The following is a 19,209-nucleotide window of genomic DNA, read 5'->3' as shown; positions in this document are numbered from 1 at the left end:
CAGGATTCAATCCCTTTTGTTCAAAAACCGACACCCGCGCCGCCTCTTCTTTGCGTCATCGACGTCTTCCTGGGCCACATCGGCACCGTTCTCCCTCCAGTCCTCCACGGAGAGATCGTAGTACTTCTCCCAGTCGGGCCGGCCGACGCCGAGCGCCTCGTGCGCCTCGCGGAGCTTAGGGTCCCTGCTTGCCAAGACGAAGCTCTGAAGCGCCTTCTCAAAGGCGACGACGATGGCCGCCATGCCAACGGCGCGCTCGTTCTGCACGAGGGCGTCCCATTCCTCGTCGGACAGGTCCTGCTTGTGCGCCAGCCAGGCCGCGGTGGTGGCCTGGACGACGGAGCCGAGCCGGGCCGCGCGCCGCAGGAGGCTGTCCTCCAGCTTATCGGCGAGGGCGATGTAGCGCTGCAGCTGCCCGCGCGTCAGCCGGCACCGGTCAAAGTCTTCGAGGAGCGTCTCAGCCTTGCCCTTGCGGAGGATGGCGCTCGAAATGAAGAAGGCCTCCTCGATGGGTTGCTCCAGGAATATGCGTCGGCTGTGCTGCCAGTCGCTCAGCTCCTCTTCCTGCGATGTCATGCTATCTTGGTTCATGTTGATCAAAGATCGCTTACTAGCTAATTATACTGTAGTGATATGTGACGGGGCGGATATATAACACGAGGTGATGATGAAGTAGATGGGTTTGATAATGTGCAAGGCTCAGTGACTATTAGCTATATAACCTAGGCATAACTAAGATGAACCGTAGCAGCGTTCCGCCTCAAAAGCGTACAGAAAGATGAGAGTGAGCGGCGACAATGTGCTGTCCCCAAAGCAGACAAAGATGTACAGTACTTGACATTGAATTGTTTTCGACCCCTTGTTTGAATAGCGCGGTTCTTCTGTGCCAAGATTGTCTCTATCCTGAGACAAAGTGGCATTCGGTTTTCTACCAATGAATCGCAATCTACTCAAGCTCGTTTATCAACGCATGAAGCATCGGTTGGATGTCTTTCTGCGAAACAGCCTACTTCAATTACCGCCATCAGGATACTCGGGCAAGTCCATAGGCAGCCCCCCCCCTATTCGTGTGCTATTTTTCGGCCTTGATAACCTCGACGAGGCCGCCGGTGCCTCAGAAATACAGCGGCTGGCTCATCATCAACATCAGGACGGATTATGCCAGTTGATCGCTGCACATTACAGGGTTGCTGTGGCATCGAGTACATTGGGTGGGTATGGAAACGGTATACTGTGATTGGATAGCCACCAGCATGGGGGCGCCATCAAAAAAAGGTGATCGAATTGTTCAAGATATTGGTTAGACTTGGACCTCATGTCGGAATGGTATTCTAGCCAGTTACATAATGCTGTGCTACGCTTATCTTGAGCTTGCAGTATTGCCTAGGCGCCTTTAAGAATTCGACTCTAAGCAGGTCTAGCACGAACCGCAACCGATGCAGGAGAAGGTCACTGTAGATGGACAATATAGCCGTATGAACGGCAAATCCATGGTCTGTTACCCTGTGCCAACATAGGCCGTGGCTCGTGATTCATTTCTATAAAAACAAAATGATCCCTTGTATGTACCTAGTCACCAGCCTGTGCGCCTCGCAAGAAACAAATGTCCTGAATGCGGCCTAGATGATGAGCGCGCCCAAAAAGAAACCCTCAACCGCTCGTGACATGCTTCTGGCGGCTCGCCAACCGTTGCCGCGTGGTCTGCAGTCTCTCCTCGTCCATGGCCGACCGCCAGGTGCAATCACCAGCAAACTCGCACATCCGGCACTTGTACGCCTCCTCAATCTGCACCCCCCGCGGCGCGCGATCCGCCCGCCACCACTCCATGTTGCTCTCCAGGTAGAGGTCCAGCGCCCGGTCGTCCATGGGGAAGACTTGGCTGTCGATGAGCGAGCCGTCGCCTCGGTACCTGTACTCAACGGCGAGCAGCCGGCCCACCGAGTCCGCGCCGTGGGGAAACGTCTCCTTCAGCTCCGACACCAAGAGGGACAGCAGCTCGCGCAGGGTCCTGTACTTGATCAAGTCGGGCGCGGAAGAGGACGCTCTGTTTGATGTCTCGGTTGCCTCTGTTTCACTGGTTGTTGTGTTTGATGATGATGGAGTGTAGTCTTCGTCTATGGACGAATCAACGTCGAAGAGCTCGTCATGCAAGCTACCCATCTGGGCAATGAACGAGTCCGAGAACGGCGCGTCGGGGTCGAGCCCGTACCGACGGAAGACGCGGAGGTAGTCCAACCTGCCGGCCGCCATTTCCGACATGAAGCGCTGATAGAGAAAGAGCTGCACCTTAGCCGGCCGCAGCAGCACAGGGCTGTTCGGCGCCTTCGTCGAGCCACGCGTCTTGACATCCGTCAGGTAGATCTGGGGCACTTGTGCCTGCTTCTCAGATGGGAAGTAGCTGGTGATGCTCCCCTGGGTCTGGTCAGCTGAGCCCTGGCTCAGCTGCCGTTGGAACTCCGGATCGGGGTTCTCGTAGCTCAGGCCGTCGACGACACCGTTGACGAGGTTCCCGTCGACGAAGCCCCAGACCTCGAGCTCGCGGGTCATACCTGTTTCGCGAAGCGTGCGGAGGCCCTGGACGACGTTCCACATGCGCAGGCCGAAGCCATCTTCCTTGCTCGCGATCTCGACGCGGACGGTGGTATGCACCTCGTCCTCGAGGGCCTGGTGTACCTTGGTCCCTTGCTTCATGGCCGCCGTCCGTGTCTTCCGACCTCCCGGCAGACGGGTCAGGGTGTAGAAGTACTGAAGCTCGCACCAAGCGCCGGAGGTCAGGTCGGTGACGGTGAAAGGTTTCCGAGGGAAGGAGCGGAACCGCACGAGCGGCGATCGGGTGTCATTATTTGCCGCGTCGACAGAGGGGTCGTCTGTCTGTTTCGGCGGCGAAGGCGCGCGGGCACCGCCTGGGTTAGCCTTGCTCACTAGACGCTTATAAGTCAGTCAGTCTTCGGCGAGCAGTTCACTCCTTTGCTTGCGAACATATACTTACGATCCGGGTAGTTGACGGTGTGACCAGGCGACGACGGGGGAGCATCGGCGGGGCTCCTGTCGCGGCGGCCACCAGCTCGCAGAGCCCCTTTGGCCGTGCCGAACGGCCGAAAAGAAAGCGCATCGGCGGGAACATGATCAAGTCTCGACTCCTCTTCGGCGATGGTGTCGATGCCGAGATGCGAGACGATGGAGGGCGCAGTGGGGTTTTGCGAAGATGTGGACGTGGGGGCGGGGCCGTCGGTAATGAGCTGGCTCAGCAAAGTCTCGTCTTCAAGAGAGAGATCGTAGCCATATTCGTCGTCAGAGTCGAGTGAGAGCGAATTTGCCATGGCGGCACACCGCGGAAGTGCCAGGTCGGTGTATCTGGGGTTGGAAAGGGAGAGCGAGACCCATGTCAAGGGCGTCACGACTCGGGGGGATCGCCACTAACGGGTCTGCCTGGAGCGCGTCGAGATGCGCTGATGAAGTCGCGTGATCACGGGGTTTTCAACTGGGATAGACCCACTCTATCGACATGACACCCAATCAGGGCCGTGTCACTGCCAGCAGCCGAATGCTTACGTCAGCAGCTTCAGCAAGCCTAGCATTCATTGCAACCAAGCTTCTTTTGTCACTCATGGCGGTCTCTAAGAAGTCTTTGTGTGGACGCTCAGCCAAAGCTGATATTGTTGTTGATTCTACCTACTCAAATACTCTCTGTATCCCATAGGCAGGAAGAGTTCTGTGTGTATGCGTCTTCCAACTCGACTTCCTGCCCCATGGCATACCGCATCCTTACTCCCATCCCCTTAGGGCAGTAGCTTGCTCTTCCGGTACTGCAATCCGCCAGGTAACACAACGGTGACAAGTGCTGGTGCATGGTTTGCCATTTCATCCACTCATAGGGAGGACAAATTTGCCATCTCAAGAGAGCTGTAAAGACCACAGCGTGGTTTACTGGAGCTTCCCCCTTGCACATCGATCGTGCTGCCATCACCGTGCGGTTGTGCGTCGGTTGGGGATTTCGCCACTCGAATACCGTCAGTTGTGCCGAAAGATCCTTCAAAGCCGCATGTTTTTCGTCCGCGGTCATTAGCATGTCTAGGTAATCGATGTTGAAAAGACCTGTTGCAAGTTCGCACCAGGCGGGCTGGTGTGGGTTGGTGAAGGCACTAGGCAAGGGTGGTAGGGAAAAGTAATATGGTCGAATTGGAACTACCATGCTAATAGAGCGCTGGGAAATGTCCCAGTTGTTATCTTGCTCTGCATCCTGTTGGCTCGTGAGCTGCGGTTGGCTTGCAGAATCGTCCAAGGGCCACATCATAACGCGTTGGCTGCGGATGCTTCGTGTGTGCTTTCTTTTGACCCTGGACCGTCTTGTCTCAACAAGTGGACTGGACTGTTGCGAGAGGTCTCTAGAGCGCATGTACTGAATGATAAGAGGATGGGAACTCGAAGTCTTTGGGAATACTTTGATCAACTAGATTGGGCTGGTCCGTATGATGAGGTGTGCTGTCGTGAAGCATCCGAGAGGAAATGAGGTCATGGGAAGGAGAAAGACGCGGAGGTCTTGTTTAAGTCGAGGCCGGGGCAGATAAAAAGGAAGGTCCTGATTAAGTGTGAAGGTGATGATCCGGAAAGCAACTTCCGCGCCGATGCCCCAAGTTTGAGCCACTTATTGAAGGCGAGAGGAAGGCGGATTTGGGTGGCAGAGAAGGTTCTATCATCCGTGCCGGAGTTGCAATTTCCAACGCCGCAAGTCAAGTACGTTCTGTCAGGACTCAGTGACCATACCAAACTCAGTGCTGACCACATTATCATGGCGTGATGCAGCAGTTCTCGTTATGCTAGGATGCGGACGAAGTGCACCGCCAAGACTGTGGCCTGCATGAGAGGGACAATACACGAGTTTCCATGAGGCTTTCTTGAGGCCCGCACATGAAATGAATAGTGGCACGAGAGGATGGGAGAATATATTCAATGCTTCAGTATGAATAGCCGGATCAATTTAGGATTCTATTGATAAGCCACTACAGCCAATTGTCTTCTGAGTTCTCTAGCAAGGCCCTGCGTTCCATCGCTCGACCACAGTGCCACGCGTAGCCAGTCATTATCTTTCTTCTTCCTCCAGATCATTTCATGAATTACGAGCATGACCTTTATCCGTAGGCCATAAACAGTGTTCCACATCAAGTCCGCCATTCACAATCAAAGCAATCCATGTCTTATGTCCAATATAGAACCGACATCAACACTTCCAATCAGCTCTGCCACCACGCATTCCGAGCCGTTTCTCCTTCAAGTATCTTTGTGAATTCCCTTGCGTAATCAACCACTCTTGAACAGAATCCGAGGTACGCGACGCCACGGCGAAGGTCTACCGTCACATTCGGTCTTGGTCGGTGCGGCATCCTTGTCGAGAGCCTCATTGATCCGTTCGTAACTGCCCTTGACGATCATGCCCGCGAGGTACTCGCGAGAAGCGTAGTTCTCGTCCTTGATGAGCTGTACAGCCGACTTCTCTAGGTCGGTCCAGCCAGCTTTGTGGAGGTCGACAACGAAGGATGAGAGGGCGACCCTACGGACGCAAGTGTCTTCGTAGCGCGCAACTTGGTCAAGAACCTCGGTTGTCTTGAAGATTTTGCCGAGCAGGATGTTGTGGTTGTCTCCGTTCAAGGACTCAGACGTGACGACTGGGTTCCGGCGAGCGCGGCGGAGGCTGCTTGTGGGAGAATCGATCTGTTCTTGAGCCTGAGTTGCATTGTCGTCATTTGTGGAACTGCCCCCAATCTCAGGCTGTCTGATTGTCTTCTTGGGAGTCACCTGCTTCTTGGGAGTTGGTGTTCTCTTTTGAGGCGCTCTCTTCCTCTTGGAAGGGGTTGACTTCCACTGGGGAGATAGCTCTGGGGACGCCTTACGCTTTTTCGACGGCGAAGTGGGCGAGAACAGATTGGTAACTGCTCGAGTCCACGGTCGTGCTGCCGTGTTGGCGCATTTGTCTGGCGTCGCCGCAGCAAAGTCGCCCGTAAATGCGGCACATTCCGTCGTGGTGCCAGGAATACCGTCTCTCGGCTTGACCTTCACCATAATGACTGCTTTATCGGGCATGACGGCCTTCATGGACTCCGGGTTATACTTCTCGACGCCGTTGGCGCATCGTTCGAGGTACCGAAGGGCATCCAATCGCTGCAAGATAGCTTCCGTATCGTTCCACGCGTCCGGGGGCATCAAGCTGTACCGAAGGAGCGCCGTGTAGATATTGACGTCGATGAGAGGTCGCTTTCCTGCCATCATCTTTCGGACAGTTTCCACAACCTTGCAAGATCCAACCGCTCGGCTGTATGTAGAGATGTTGGAGTCGGTAATTCGGTTCGCAAGGAGGCTCAGAACCTCGTTCTTTTCGGCGCTGTTCAGGAGAATGTCGTCCTCGTCGACATTGAACAGCTTGGTAGCTAGATTAAGCCAATCCTTCTGCCATTGAATCGCATGGTGAGGTTGCATAGCCCACTTGTATTTACCACTGCCGCCTCGCGGTTGGTTGCGTCTTCGTACCTCACCATCACTGCTGCTGCTGTTGGAATGGGACATCCCGTCTATTGATGCCTTGAGATTCTTACTGTTGTATCTTATAGAGTTGCCGAGGTCAAAAAATAGAAGCTCAAAGCTGCGAAGAAGGAATTATCGAGACGACGAATTTGGCGTCGCAAGGTGAAAGAGGTTTGGTTGCCTTGTTTTGATACCAAAAGAGGAGGAACCACCTGGTACTTTCCTCCTAAGAATGAAACAGCCGTGAAGAGACGTGATGGGCATAGTGAGTCACTAAAGGCCGAAAAGCCTTCACAGCAAAGTTGTGGTCCATGAATACGGACTGACAATGTTCATGACACCCTTTACTTATCGGAGCTTGCTCTGGGCTTGACTAGCTGTGGTGAGTTGTGAAGCAGTCTTGAGGTCTTTCTTTGATAGGCTAATATGTTCAAGAGACACATTGTTTCTAAACAATTATGCCCGCGCCTGATTTTACTTATTAGTTTAGTTGTCCGTTGCACCCAGAAGAGCAGAGAGACTCTGTTAAACAGATCAGAACCGACAATTCGAAAGCCACTTCATGATATCCAGCCTTGGTTTTCCTGCAGATGGTGTCACAACAATTTTGACATGCAAACTAGCCGTGATGAGCTGAGGTTTTCAAACCATCACATCGGCATCTTGATATCGACATGATTGATAAGCTCAAATATAGCCACGAGGTGATAATGATGACGATGCCAATACTAGTGATATTTCCTTTTCCGCCGTGTGTAAATGACGAAGATGTCTTCATCATTTGCTTTCTCCAATCCCTTCAATATCAAGTTTTTCGTCGCTGTAGATAATCCCACCCCTGGAGGAGAAAAGAGCCATTTTCCATTTCGCTTCAATTTTCCAACAACCTCCAGCAATTGCGGGATAACACCCCTACCGAAGCCCCCTCCACCATTCTCGGGCATCGTTCTGCCCGTGCTATCAACTCTGTCACTGTTGATCAATGAAAAGAAGACATGAGATGGGTGTTTGGATGACGTACTTTGGGAATGTATCGGTTCTGACTACGTGCTTAGATGTATCATGCGATAACCAGGCCAAGAAGAACCAAAGCTTCCAAGGAAATGGTTATAATGTCCAGAGGTTTATGTTCACCCAATCGAAGAAGATCCATTCAAGGGACTAGTCAGGGGTAAGCCAGATGGCAATTCATTAGTAGGGAAAAACAACAAGTCTAAATGAAAACTCACTTCACAGTGTGCCGTCCGAATGGTGCTTGGCAACTGCAGCCATCTTCTCCTCAAGATCCGCCGCAAGCGCCTCCGCGAGCATGATGCGCGTTTCTTCGTCCTCGTTCTCGGTGATGTTATAGGCTAACGCATCAGAATCTGCCTCCGATGTGAACGCGAGGTGCTTCCGGAAGGCCTTCAGCGTGACTCTGCGAGATATTGCGTCATGGAGACGCGCCACCTTGGCCAGCTTGTTGGCAGCGATGAAGTCGAGTACGAAGGCGGCGCTCTCTATCACAGAGGGTGCCGTAGATGGTGCCACTGGTTGGGTCTTTCGATTTGTGGTGAGGGATACCTCTCTAATGAACTGTACCTCGTCATCGCTGTCGTGTGTCTTCTCAACCTTGACCTCATCCTCGTCATCGATGACGAGTGCCGTCAAGGTTTGCCGAGAAGGTCGGCTACGCTTGGGCCTCGAATCAAGTTTGTCGTGCTGTCCAATTTGGCGCTTCTTCGTCTGCGTGCCTGGTATCTTTGCATATGCCGGGGTCGCTCGGCCTTTGCGGCAAGTCTCGCGTCGTCCTTCAAGATCATCTCTACCGGCGACAGCCGCCCTCGAAGAAAGCGCCTCCCAGGGAGAAAGTGAGAGGTTTGGTATACACCCAATTTCTTCTTCCGGTACTATGGTGACATATGCCTTTGCAGGGTATCTATTGTCCAATACACTGTTCCTGGTTGATACGATGGAAGAATTGTGAGCAGGGGCGCCCCTCTGCACTGGACCGGTATCGATAAGCTTGCGGTCGGTTTTCTCCTCTTCAACTTCTTCTTCTGCCTCATCGTCGAAAGGCTTGAGATTCGCACTCGTGTGGGTTGTATCAGTGTTGTCTTCAGACTCGGACGTTTCAGACCCTGAGAATATGTATTCCGAGCCATCTCCATCCGAATCATCACAAGACGATGACTGGTCTTTTACGATGAAATCATCGCTTAAGGAGGACTCGTCATGGCAAATTTGGCGCTCTCGTTCGCTGAGTTGTAGTTCAGATGAGGCCTCCGGGATAAGACTCGACGGTTCTGCGAAGGAGCTGCTCATAACCTTCCTTAGCCAAGACCTCTGCCGAGCTGTGCGGGCTGTCAAAGTGTCATCCCTCCATTCTTCGAAGAACAAGACGTTACAAACGCCCCCTGGGACAGAGATAGCCTTGCAAACGCCGTTTGTGTCTGGACAGTAGAGAGCGAATAGCTTATTTTTGCTAGTCCCACCAGCCTTATAGACAACCTTGAAGGCTTTGTTGACATTGAAATGGGTGAGGACTGTGGCTGAGCAACTGTTGACACACTGACCGGGTTTGGAAGAGCGGTCTTCGTAGTGGCGGTGAAGGCGCGGGACGAACCATCCGATCCAGAAACAATGGTAGTCGGTACCACAGTTCTCGAGGGCTTTCTCATGAGTGGTGGGCAAGCGCCAGCTATCATGGCGCCGATTCCAATCTTTAAGGATTTCACTCCTGGTCTTGAGCCACTGGCGTTCGACGAATTCGGAAGCAACGAGGCGCATTTTCTGTGGACGAGGTTCAGCCGACCAGAGACCATCGTCGAAAGCATCTAGCCAGACGTTGTAGGCGATATTGCCAATAGCTTTTCCGTGTTCAGGCGCCATGACGTAACCCTGTTGTTGAGCGCAAAGAGTAAGTGGCGAAGAAAACCACGTAGAAACCAAAGGGGAAAGGAAAAGGAAGTGGTGGTAGGTGGATCGATAAATGAGGTCGGAGAGGCCGCTGGTGTGAAGCTGAGGCTCCCACGACTGCCTAGTCTCTTCAGCGACTGAGGGTCAATAACTAGTTTTTTTTTTCAGTTGTGCTGGTGCCTAAGAGAAAGAAAGAGAGTTCTTCCTGCTGCATATGACCTTTTGTATTCGAGAAAAGCAACATTCGTAGGAAAAGGAGTAATAGAGAGAATTCGCTGTACGGGAGGTGAAGGGATAAGAAATGGGAAGAAGGTCGACCACTTAGGCAGCAACCGAGAACCCATGCTTTTAGATACTGTATATAAGAGGAAGGATCGATGGGCTACCATCGAATATCTTGGCGATCTGGTTGTAGCCATGGAAAGCCCTAGGCTGATGAGGTTTCTCTTGTAGAGGTTGCTGATTCTCTCATTGGACAGATGAGTAGGTTTGTACTTCGGCTATGCATATAATTTGAACAAGAGTTGAGAAGCTTGTACATGTGCGCCAAGGAGAACTATTGCGATGTTGACCATCGCGGATAAATATCGGAGTTATTAGGTTAACCCTGATGACTCATCGCCGGCGAATCCTCAGATATTCAGCCATAGATTCTCTAAGGATTTATAGGCAATAAGTTAGTTATTTAACTAACTAACCTACAATAATTATTCTTCTTTTCTTTACGTATAATAGAGAACTATAGTTACCCCCTATTATTTATTAATTACTACTAATATATATAGTTAACTATATTAACTTATCCCTTAGTGTTACTAACACTAATTAGTAGTTAACTTTACTGTTAACTACGTAGGTTAACTTTACTGTCTAAACTATAAATTAGCAAGGACTATAAGAAGAAGTAATTATTACTAGTTAACTATTTGTACACCTAGAGTAGGCAAAGACTAAAAAACGCCTCTGTAAATACCCTTACTATAATATTATACTAATTACCTATTATAATAGGTTAGTTAATAGATCTATAACTAGTCCCCTTAACTAGTAGAAACCCTATTAATTTATGTCTATTATATAAGCTTTATTACCTTTAGAGAAGTACTCTTAACTATAAAAAACCTCTTACTTTATATACCTATAGCTAACTAGTAATTATTTACTATATCCTATTTATTATAAGCTTTTTAGCTTACTAACTTCTTTTTTTATATATATACTTCTTTTACTAACTAATAGTGTTAATAAGTTACTAATATAATAGCCTATTATTTTTCCTCCTTTTATTAACTAATAGCGTTAATAAGCAGCTAATATAATAGCCTATTATTTTTCCCTAAGTTATTTACCTACAAGAGTGTATTTTTCCCTAGTTATCTATACTACTAGTAGTAATCCCTTTAATAAACGTATACGCCTTCTAGTCTACTAGAAGAAACGCCTATATTTAAGAGGTTATTAGGCTAATAAAGGATAATAGTAAATAATACTACGCCTATAAGTAGAAGACCTAAGCTAAAATAAGTAAACAAGATAAGCTTATAAGTAAGTAAGGCTCCTAGGTTACTACGCCTTTGCCTATAAGGTAATAAAAAGAGGAGATTTATAGTAAATATAATATACTACTTAACGTAGTAAAGAAAATAGTAGTAATAAATAATATTATTACTATACCTTTTGCCCTTATATAGTATATTCTTTTATACTAATAGGGGAAAGATTATATTATAAGGTTACTAACTAACCTTATAGAGAAATAATAGTCCTTTATGCTTAACACTATTGTTATATTTTACCTTAGTAAATCTAAGTATAATAACTACCTTAGTAGTAAATTACTCTACTATATATAAAAAGACCTTACTAACTAGCTTATTAGTAACTTTAAGGCTATTAACCTAAAGGTCTTAATAAGTCTATATAACTTCCTTGTTAACTATAAAGTATAGGTTAACTATAGTAAATACTTATTAATTACTTAACGTATATTTAATACCCTTTAATAGGAGAAAGGCACTTACTAGACTAATAAAATAATTACTATTATTAAAAGATTATTATATAACTTTAGAGAACACCTTAAAGACTTTAACTTTATTAAAGATATTAAGGGCTATAAGATAATTATATATAAAGTAAAAATAGTTAAAGTACACCTATTACTAGTAACTAGCTACTAAACCTCTTATAATAACCTAACTTTTACTTTACTACTACTTATATTAACACTAAAACCTTATATAATAGCTAAAATTAATAGCCTATATATAATAACCACTGTACTACTATAGAAGCTTTTATTAACTATAGTAATATTAACAGTAATATTAAGGCTAACACTAAAGTAAATAAGTAACTTTATAAAGATATACTTTAATAACTAAGCTATAAAATACACTAGTAGCTAATATAAGACTATTAACTTAAAATTACTGTTATTCTATAACCTTTATATCTAGGTAAGTATAATATAAGACTACTATAGAGTAGTAATTTAAGTAATACTTTAAGGTAAACTATAAAAGTATTATACCTTTACCTTTTACTAATAGGTAAGTAATTTTAATACTCTAATAGTAAAGCTTAAAGAATAATTTAAAGGTAATAAGGTACACTTAGCCTATATTACTAAGCTTTACTATATATTATTTAACTTAGTTGCCTATAAAAACTATAGTAAAAATAAGCTTAAGATCCTTAAGTTACTTATTAAAAAGGTCACTAAGCTAGTTAAGGTAACTACTTATAATAGCCTACTAAAGGATAAAGATTATTATAAGTGCCTTATTACTTATTACTATAGTATACCTAAGTGTACTATAGCCCTCTTTAACTTACTAGCTATATTCTATAGCCTCTATATATAACTATGTAATAGAGTAGTAAATACTTTACTTTACTATAAGCTACCTATATAATACCCTATAGATAAATCTACTACAAAGGATAAGTAGTTTTAGGTTAACTATAAGTATAATAGTAGCTATAATAATTATACTAATCTATAGTAAACATAAGGTTCTTTATAAAGTAACTACTATAGTAAAAACTAGTGTAGTAATAAATTAACTAAGAAGTGCTTTATCTATAGTAAGCCTAGTTATTAGTTAACTAAATACACTAAAAAAGAGCAGTAATCCTTGTTTAACTAGTATAAAAGCACCTACTTTATATAAGCTTTACTAGCTACCTTTAACTACTTTTTTCTTAACTATAAAGGTTATAATATAAGTTATCTCTAAGAAGTAAGTAATAGTAAAGAATAACCTACTAATAATAATAATAACTATATAAATATAGTGTTCTTTATATCTACTACCTTCTTTATATAATTATTAATTAATAGCCTAACTATATTCTCTAAGTTATATAACTAGGTAACTAGCTATACACTTACCTATAAGAACCTACTAGAGAAGCTATTACCTAGTAAAACTATAAAAACTAATAAGATATTTACACTTAATAAGCACTATTTAGTAGTAACTTTTATAGTATTATACCTATATTATTAAGTAGTGTGTTTAGGGGGTAATTTATATAGTTAAAAGTAGCTTATTTCTTCTATTTATAGTGCTATAATCTATGTTTCTTAAATATTGCCTTGCTTAGTAGATTCTACTGCAAGTATTTATATTTAGGAGTAAAAGTTAGATTAATAAGCAACATTATTCTAGAAGGCAATGTTAGTTAGTAATATCCTATATAATATACCCCCTTAGGCGTTAGCATAGGTTGCTGTACGCCTAGATACAAAGGAAAAATAGTTCTTCTAGTGTAAAAAGGCTAGTTATTATATAATTATAGGCTATTAGCATTAGGTGTTCCTATTAGTAAGGCCACTTGCTATAAGGCTAGCCTATACACTAGTAAATATTTACCTTAAGGCTAAATTTATAGTTACTTTTTTCTTTTTTTCTTTAATAACTATAATAATAATTATAAGTTATATTATTATTTTTATTATAATTAATTACTAACTTATTATCTTTTATATTACTATACTACTTTACTTAATTACTAATACTCTTTTTTTTTTTAGATATCTTATAAAACTATTACCTTTAGTAAGGCTTATATATATACCCTTGTAGCTACTATAGGCCCTAAGGCTATAGTAGTCTTACTACTATATAACTACTATAGTTACTATAAGTGTACCTTGTCTCCTCTTAAGGAGGAGAGAAGACCTTTAGTAGGTCTATAGGAGTAAGAACCCCCTATAGATAGGTCTTATAAGTATTATCTTATTACTAGTTAATTAATTTTAGTGCTAAAGAATAAGTGTAGCTCCTTAAAAGTAATAATAAGTAGTCTCTCTAGAGACTAGCCTTCTAACTTTAGTTAAAGAAGCTATATAACTTAGGCCTAGATTTACCTTTAACTAGTATATTACTACTTATTATTACCTAGTTATTTTTAATTACTAACTTATTTTATAAATAATAAAGTAGTAGTAAAGTAGTTACTTTTTACTTTATATTAATAATAAGGAGAGCCTACTGCTGTCTCCTAAGGTTAAGGAGGATTTAGGTAGTAATAATAATACCTTTATAGAGGCACTAGAGTACTAGGAGGGTATAGTAAGGAGACCTACTATTATTAGCCTTATAAGTGTTACTTAAGGAGTACACTTATAGGTTAATCTAATAGTAAGTGTCTCTTAGGTCTTAGCCTTAAATATTACTAATATATTATATATTAGTGTATATATATACTACTTACCCCTAAGGTTATTAGCCTAGCTAATGCCTTCTTATATACTCTAAGTAGTAAAAAGGCCTTATATAAGTAAGTTACTTCTTATTTATATAATAGTTACTTTTACTTATATATCTTTATTTTAGGTAATTATAGCTATATAGTTATATATATAGGTAGTCTTACCCTAAACCCTAAAGAAAGAAGGCTACTTTACTTATAACTATCTCTTTAATAAAGACAAGGAGGAGGAGGATAAGGAGAAAGAGGAGGAGAAGAAGGAGAAGGTATATAATAAAGTAGGTAGCCTTAAGGATCCCTTTATAGAGGCTATTACCCCTAAGTATTCCTTTAGCTTCCTTTTAGTCCTTATATACATTATAGTGTCTTTATTAGTACTACTTATATATAGGCTAACCTTAATAGCTTTATTAGTAAGCTCCCTTTATATAGGGGACTTACTTTATGTTTTATTATCTCTTAGATAATTATATAGATGCCTTCCTTTATTAATAATAGGCTCCTTAGCCCTTAGGCTATTTTTACTTTTTTAGAACGTTAGGCTCCTTAGCCTATAGGCTATTTTTTAATTTTTACTTTAGCTTAGGCCCCTTAGCCTAGGCTATTATTTAATTTTAGAAAGTTTTTACTTTTACTTTTCTATTGTTTATTAATTAGGTCCTTGTTTCTTTTTATCTACTGTATACTATATATCTTATAAGTTAAAGAGTACTCTAAAGTGCTTAAATTTAGCTTATAGAGATTCTTAGTAAGTTTATTTACTAGTATCTTATTTATTAGTAGATATATAATATTAACTTTACCTTCTATATAGACCTCTTATAGCTATATATTCTAGATATTAATATAGTAAAGTTATATTATAATCTTTTCTCTTCTCTTATAACTAAGTAAATTATCTATTAGTTATTATATTATACTACTTATATATTGTCTTCTAATTTAAGGTAGATGTTATAAAAGAGGTATTTTAGGGTAATAAGCTCTTTAGTTATATAGTTAAGAGTAAAAAGCTTAGCTTTAGTTATTAATATTATAACTGTTGCTTAGTAAGTTACTTTCTAATAGATTAGGCTACTAAAAAGATATATAATATACCCCTAGGATAACTAATAAGTAATTATATTATTAGTAAAAGAAGTATTACTTACGCAGAGGAGTTATATACCCTCTAAGATACTAAAGTATATTAATAGATATAAGGTGTAAAAGAGGTATTAAATATACTACTTTACTACTTAAATATAGTATATACTTAGGTTTATTAGGTACCTAGAGAAGAGTAAGCAGGTAAATACTATATCTAGCTAGATTATTATAGTAGTATATAGAATTAATCTAACTATCTTTTAAAAAAGCTTTACCTTTACTAATATTATTATCCTCTTGTTTTAGAGAAAGTCTATTGTTAGTAGTAGTATTATAAGAGAAATCTTATCTATATATTTAAACTTTACTACTATATTATAGATATATTAGTTATAGTAGAGGAATATCTTCTAGTTAGGTCTATTATATATAATATAAATACCTAGATACTACTCTACTTCTCTAAGGTCCTTTATTTTATATATCTCTTTTAGCCTTATAATAATTACTTCTTTTACCTCTTTACTCTCTTTTAGGTATATAACAAGAATATTATTAATATAAAAGAGTATATATATAGTATACTCCTTAGAAATAAAGAGACAAAGGTCTTCCTTTAATAACAGTAGCCCTAGGCTTTTTAGTGTCTTTATAAACTTCTTAAACTAAAGAAGAGGTATATTATATAACCTATATAAGGCCTATACAATAGATACTACTTTTCTTCTTTTAATAACCTAGTAGTAGTTTATAGTATACTAGCTTTCCTAATAGGTCTCTTTTAGTATTAAGAAATAGTTAACTATATTAAGTTACTTAACTTTAAGGTTAAATTATATAGTAATAGCTATTACTATATAAAAGGTTTATATATAAAGGTTACTATATATATCTAAAGAAAGAGGTCCTTTTCTTATATATTCCCCCTTATAATAACTTATACCTTACTATAGTTAAGATATCCTTCTAGATCCTACTTATATATCTACACTTACTTTAATAAGAGAAGCCTTATTCCTAGTAGTAAATCTTGCTTATTAATTACCTTAAACACTTTAAGACGCCTTAGTTCTATAATTTTATAGTCTATTACTTATTATAGTAGTTAATAAAGGTCTAGAGGTATCTTAATTAACTCCTTTAGTGTCTATAGTAGTCTTATAAGATTATTATAATAATATTACTTCTTGTTTAATATTTATAGTATATAATAGGTTATTAGCTTATATATTACTATATTTACTATAGTATATAGTGTATAGTGCTTACTACTTACTTTAGCTTCTACTTCTTATTAATTATTTAAGAAGATTATAAAGAAGCTCTTAGGGCTTAGTCTTTTCTTTAACTAAGGGACAAAAGAATACCCCCTTAGAGGCTACTAGTAGGCACTCTACTCCTAGTCTACGCTTTAGTGTACTATAGTTAACTATACCTATATACACTAGAGGGTGCCTTTATTATTAGCTTATTCTTGTTTCTTAGCCTTATTCTCTAGCTTAGACTATTAGGTTAATTATATAGCTATATATTAATCTATATATCTTTTACTGTTTTAGAATACTAGTTATTATCTAGTAGTATAGAGGTTAAAAGACCTCCTTTATATAAGGTTATAATCCCTCTTGTACTATAGCACTTAGCCTTATTATATAATCCTACTACTTAACTATTATTAAGTATTACGCCTAGTTAACTAATTTTAGAGGATAAGGCTGTCTTAGTATTTAGATTACTAGGGCCTAGTGTTATCTTAGGAGTCTATGCCTCTTTTTTTCCTCTTATAGTAATACCTTAGTTATATTACTTAATATCTTAAGTAATTACTTTAGTATTACTTAATAAAAGATTATTATTCTATATTATAGTAACTATTATTTTAGATACTATTATTATTACTTTTATTAACCTAAGTATATTATTATTATATCTTACTTATAGTCTTTATCTTTAATAATTTTAACTATATTCTTGCTTTTAACTCTACTATTATATTACTCTTCTTGTCTTTACTTTAGAAGAACTTTATTTTATTAAAGTGTATATTATATATAATAATTACCTTATATAGCAAGAGTACCTAAATCCTATAAAGGTTATATACGTTTTATATATATCCTACTAGTATTAATATACCCTTATAGTTTAACTTTAAATTATCTTTTCTAAATACTTTTCTTGTAGTTACTTATTAATAAATAAGCTTAATATTATATATATATATTTATCCTAGTAAAACAAAGGTTATACTATAATGCTACTATATACACTAGTGCTTACTAGTAAAAGTACTATCTAAACTAAGCCTCTTTTTTCTTAATAGGCAAGGTCTAGTTATAACACTAGAGAGGGCTTACGTTATATATATAGATTACTATAAGCGCTACCTCTAGCTATAGTTTATAGGGTAGTCTAGAGGACAAGAGCATCTTTACTATATAAGTAATAATTTTTTGCCTTGCTTTCTTTCTACTGCCTATAGGCTCTTTTATGTTTAGTAAAGGGAGCTTTATATCTATCTTAAGCTCTACTGTCTACCTTTTATACTCTATGTTTTCTTTAATACTAATAACTAATATATCTTTATCTTAATAGATCTTATAGATATTAACCTCTTACTACTAGGTAACCTAAGTAATAAATCTATAGATAACTAAGAATATATTATTATAGGTCTTTCTAGGAAGTATAACTTTAAAAAGCTAAGTAATATACTTGTCTCTTAAGTATATAAGCTACTTTAAGTAGTTAAATCTAGTTAAGAAGTTAAAAAGATCTTAAGAGATATAATAATATAGATAAATTAAGTAGTCTTTAGAGGCTTACTTTAAAATTACCTTGCTTATATAGGTAATAGTGTAATACTTATATTTAATATAAGATAGTCTTTAATTTTTACCCCTTAAGTATTAACCTAGAGTATTATAAGCGCTTTAGGCCTTAGATACCTACTCTAAAGATACTAAAGGTAGGCGTTATTACTATAGTCTACTAGTGTATTTATTAATAGGTAAAATAAGGTTATAAATACTTATATATTTACTAGTAAGGTAAGGCTATAAGGAATAAGGCTATATAATAGCCTAAGGTAGAAGGAGAAGGTTTATATTTAAGGAAGACAAGGTTACCTTTGTATACTAGCTTCTTTATAGTTATATTCTTTTTAGGCATTCTAAAGTAAAGAGTATAGTTATATCCCTAATACTATACTTTTGTCTTCTTAATTAGACCTTCTAAGGTAATGTTAATATAAAATCTAGGAATAAAGGCTACGTTTTTTAGCCTAAGATCCTCTATACTTAGCCCTTTTGCGCTATTAAAGAGGTTCTTTATAATATATATACTATATTCCTCTATAAGGTAAGATATTATACCTAATTTAATATAATAATTATCTATATTTATTTTATAGAAGCTAGGCTTAAGAAGTAACTTGTTGTTTATAATATAAAGACCTCTATAGTTATTAAGAATAGTACTCTTACTAAGAGCGTATAGGCTAATAAGTAGGGTTAAGAATACACTAAGAGTTAGAGGAAGTATAGCTAAGGTCTTACTAAATAAGCAAAGGTTAATAGTGACTATAACAAGGGTGCCTTATAGATAAGAGGAGGTTAAATTCCCCTTTTTTTACTTCTTCTGCACTTTACTTCTAAGGTTTAACTACTTTAGCTTTAAAAGCTCTATAATAATAGCCTTTACTATTTACTTACTTAAGTTAGCTTAAATAATCTTTAACTTACTAAAGAGTATATACTTAATATACCTATAGTTAATAGGTTTCTATAGGTAGTTAGACCTCTTGTAAAGGTATTTAAAGTACTACTTTTATTTTATAGTTTACTTTTTCTTATAAAGGTTATATATACCTTTATTACTTTATAGGATTTTATAGGTATTATTTATAGTAAATTACTTAGTAACTTACTGTATTTCTTAGGGTTATTTACTATCCCCTACGTTATTTAGTCTTTATAAGGTTAT

At 39.7% G+C, this 19,209-nt stretch overlaps 5 protein-coding genes across 5 annotated transcripts; all 5 read right to left on the bottom strand.

Moving 5' to 3' along the window:
- Positions 1 to 6: 6 nt before the first annotated feature.
- On the bottom strand, positions 7 to 591 carry LY79DRAFT_512875 (uncharacterized protein; the record flags this gene model as incomplete). The annotated part of the gene is made up of 1 exon (XM_060554431.1): positions 7 to 591. One exon carries the CDS (start codon positions 589 to 591, stop codon positions 7 to 9), a length of 585 nt encoding a protein of 194 aa, XP_060415398.1.
- A 775-nt stretch (positions 592 to 1,366) lies between these two features.
- Positions 1,367 to 3,424, bottom strand: LY79DRAFT_550059 (defects in morphology protein 1). The gene is made up of 2 exons (XM_060557533.1): positions 2,990 to 3,424; positions 1,367 to 2,921 (listed from the first exon to the last, which is right to left on the bottom strand). Exons 1-2 carry the CDS (start codon positions 3,318 to 3,320, stop codon positions 1,651 to 1,653), a joined length of 1,602 nt encoding a protein of 533 aa, XP_060415397.1. The 5' UTR covers positions 3,321 to 3,424; the 3' UTR covers positions 1,367 to 1,650.
- A 209-nt stretch (positions 3,425 to 3,633) lies between these two features.
- On the bottom strand, positions 3,634 to 4,231 carry LY79DRAFT_550058 (uncharacterized protein). Its single transcript, XM_060557532.1, has one exon. It carries the CDS (start codon positions 4,190 to 4,192, stop codon positions 3,677 to 3,679), a length of 516 nt encoding a protein of 171 aa, XP_060415396.1. The 5' UTR covers positions 4,193 to 4,231; the 3' UTR covers positions 3,634 to 3,676.
- A 1,067-nt stretch (positions 4,232 to 5,298) lies between these two features.
- Positions 5,299 to 6,264, bottom strand: LY79DRAFT_589336 (uncharacterized protein; the record flags this gene model as incomplete). The annotated part of the gene is made up of 1 exon (XM_060561019.1): positions 5,299 to 6,264. The coding sequence occupies one exon, from the start codon at positions 6,262 to 6,264 to the stop codon at positions 5,299 to 5,301; it is 966 nt and encodes a 321-aa protein (XP_060415395.1).
- A 1,366-nt stretch (positions 6,265 to 7,630) lies between these two features.
- Positions 7,631 to 9,482, bottom strand: LY79DRAFT_161311 (uncharacterized protein). The gene has a single exon (XM_060551143.1). The coding sequence runs from the start codon at positions 9,385 to 9,387 to the stop codon at positions 7,747 to 7,749; it is 1,641 nt and encodes a 546-aa protein (XP_060415394.1). The 5' UTR covers positions 9,388 to 9,482; the 3' UTR covers positions 7,631 to 7,746.
- Positions 9,483 to 19,209: the final 9,727 nt, after the last annotated feature.

This window comes from Colletotrichum navitas, assembly GCF_030913465.1.
Source record: "Colletotrichum navitas strain CBS 125086 chromosome Unknown LY79scaffold_21, whole genome shotgun sequence".
Taxonomy (NCBI): Eukaryota; Fungi; Ascomycota; class Sordariomycetes; order Glomerellales; family Glomerellaceae; genus Colletotrichum; species Colletotrichum navitas.
Note: the sequence above shows the minus strand (reverse complement) of the source record. Positions and strands in the feature narration are given on the sequence as shown.

What these genes read in the sequence shown, in the direction of transcription:
- LY79DRAFT_550059 (XM_060557533.1), bottom strand. Translation starts at nt 3,320, where the DNA reads ATGGCAAATTCGCTCTCACTCGACTCTGACGACGAATATGGCTACGAT. An exon ending in CACCGTCAACTACCCGGATC is followed by an intron (nt 2,922 to 2,989) that starts GTAAGTATATGT and finishes ATAAGCGTCTAG; the next exon opens with TGAGCAAGGCTAACCCAGGC.
- LY79DRAFT_550058 (XM_060557532.1), bottom strand. Translation starts at nt 4,192, where the DNA reads ATGGTAGTTCCAATTCGACCATATTACTTTTCCCTACCACCCTTGCCT.
- LY79DRAFT_161311 (XM_060551143.1), bottom strand. Translation starts at nt 9,387, where the DNA reads ATGGCGCCTGAACACGGAAAAGCTATTGGCAATATCGCCTACAACGTC.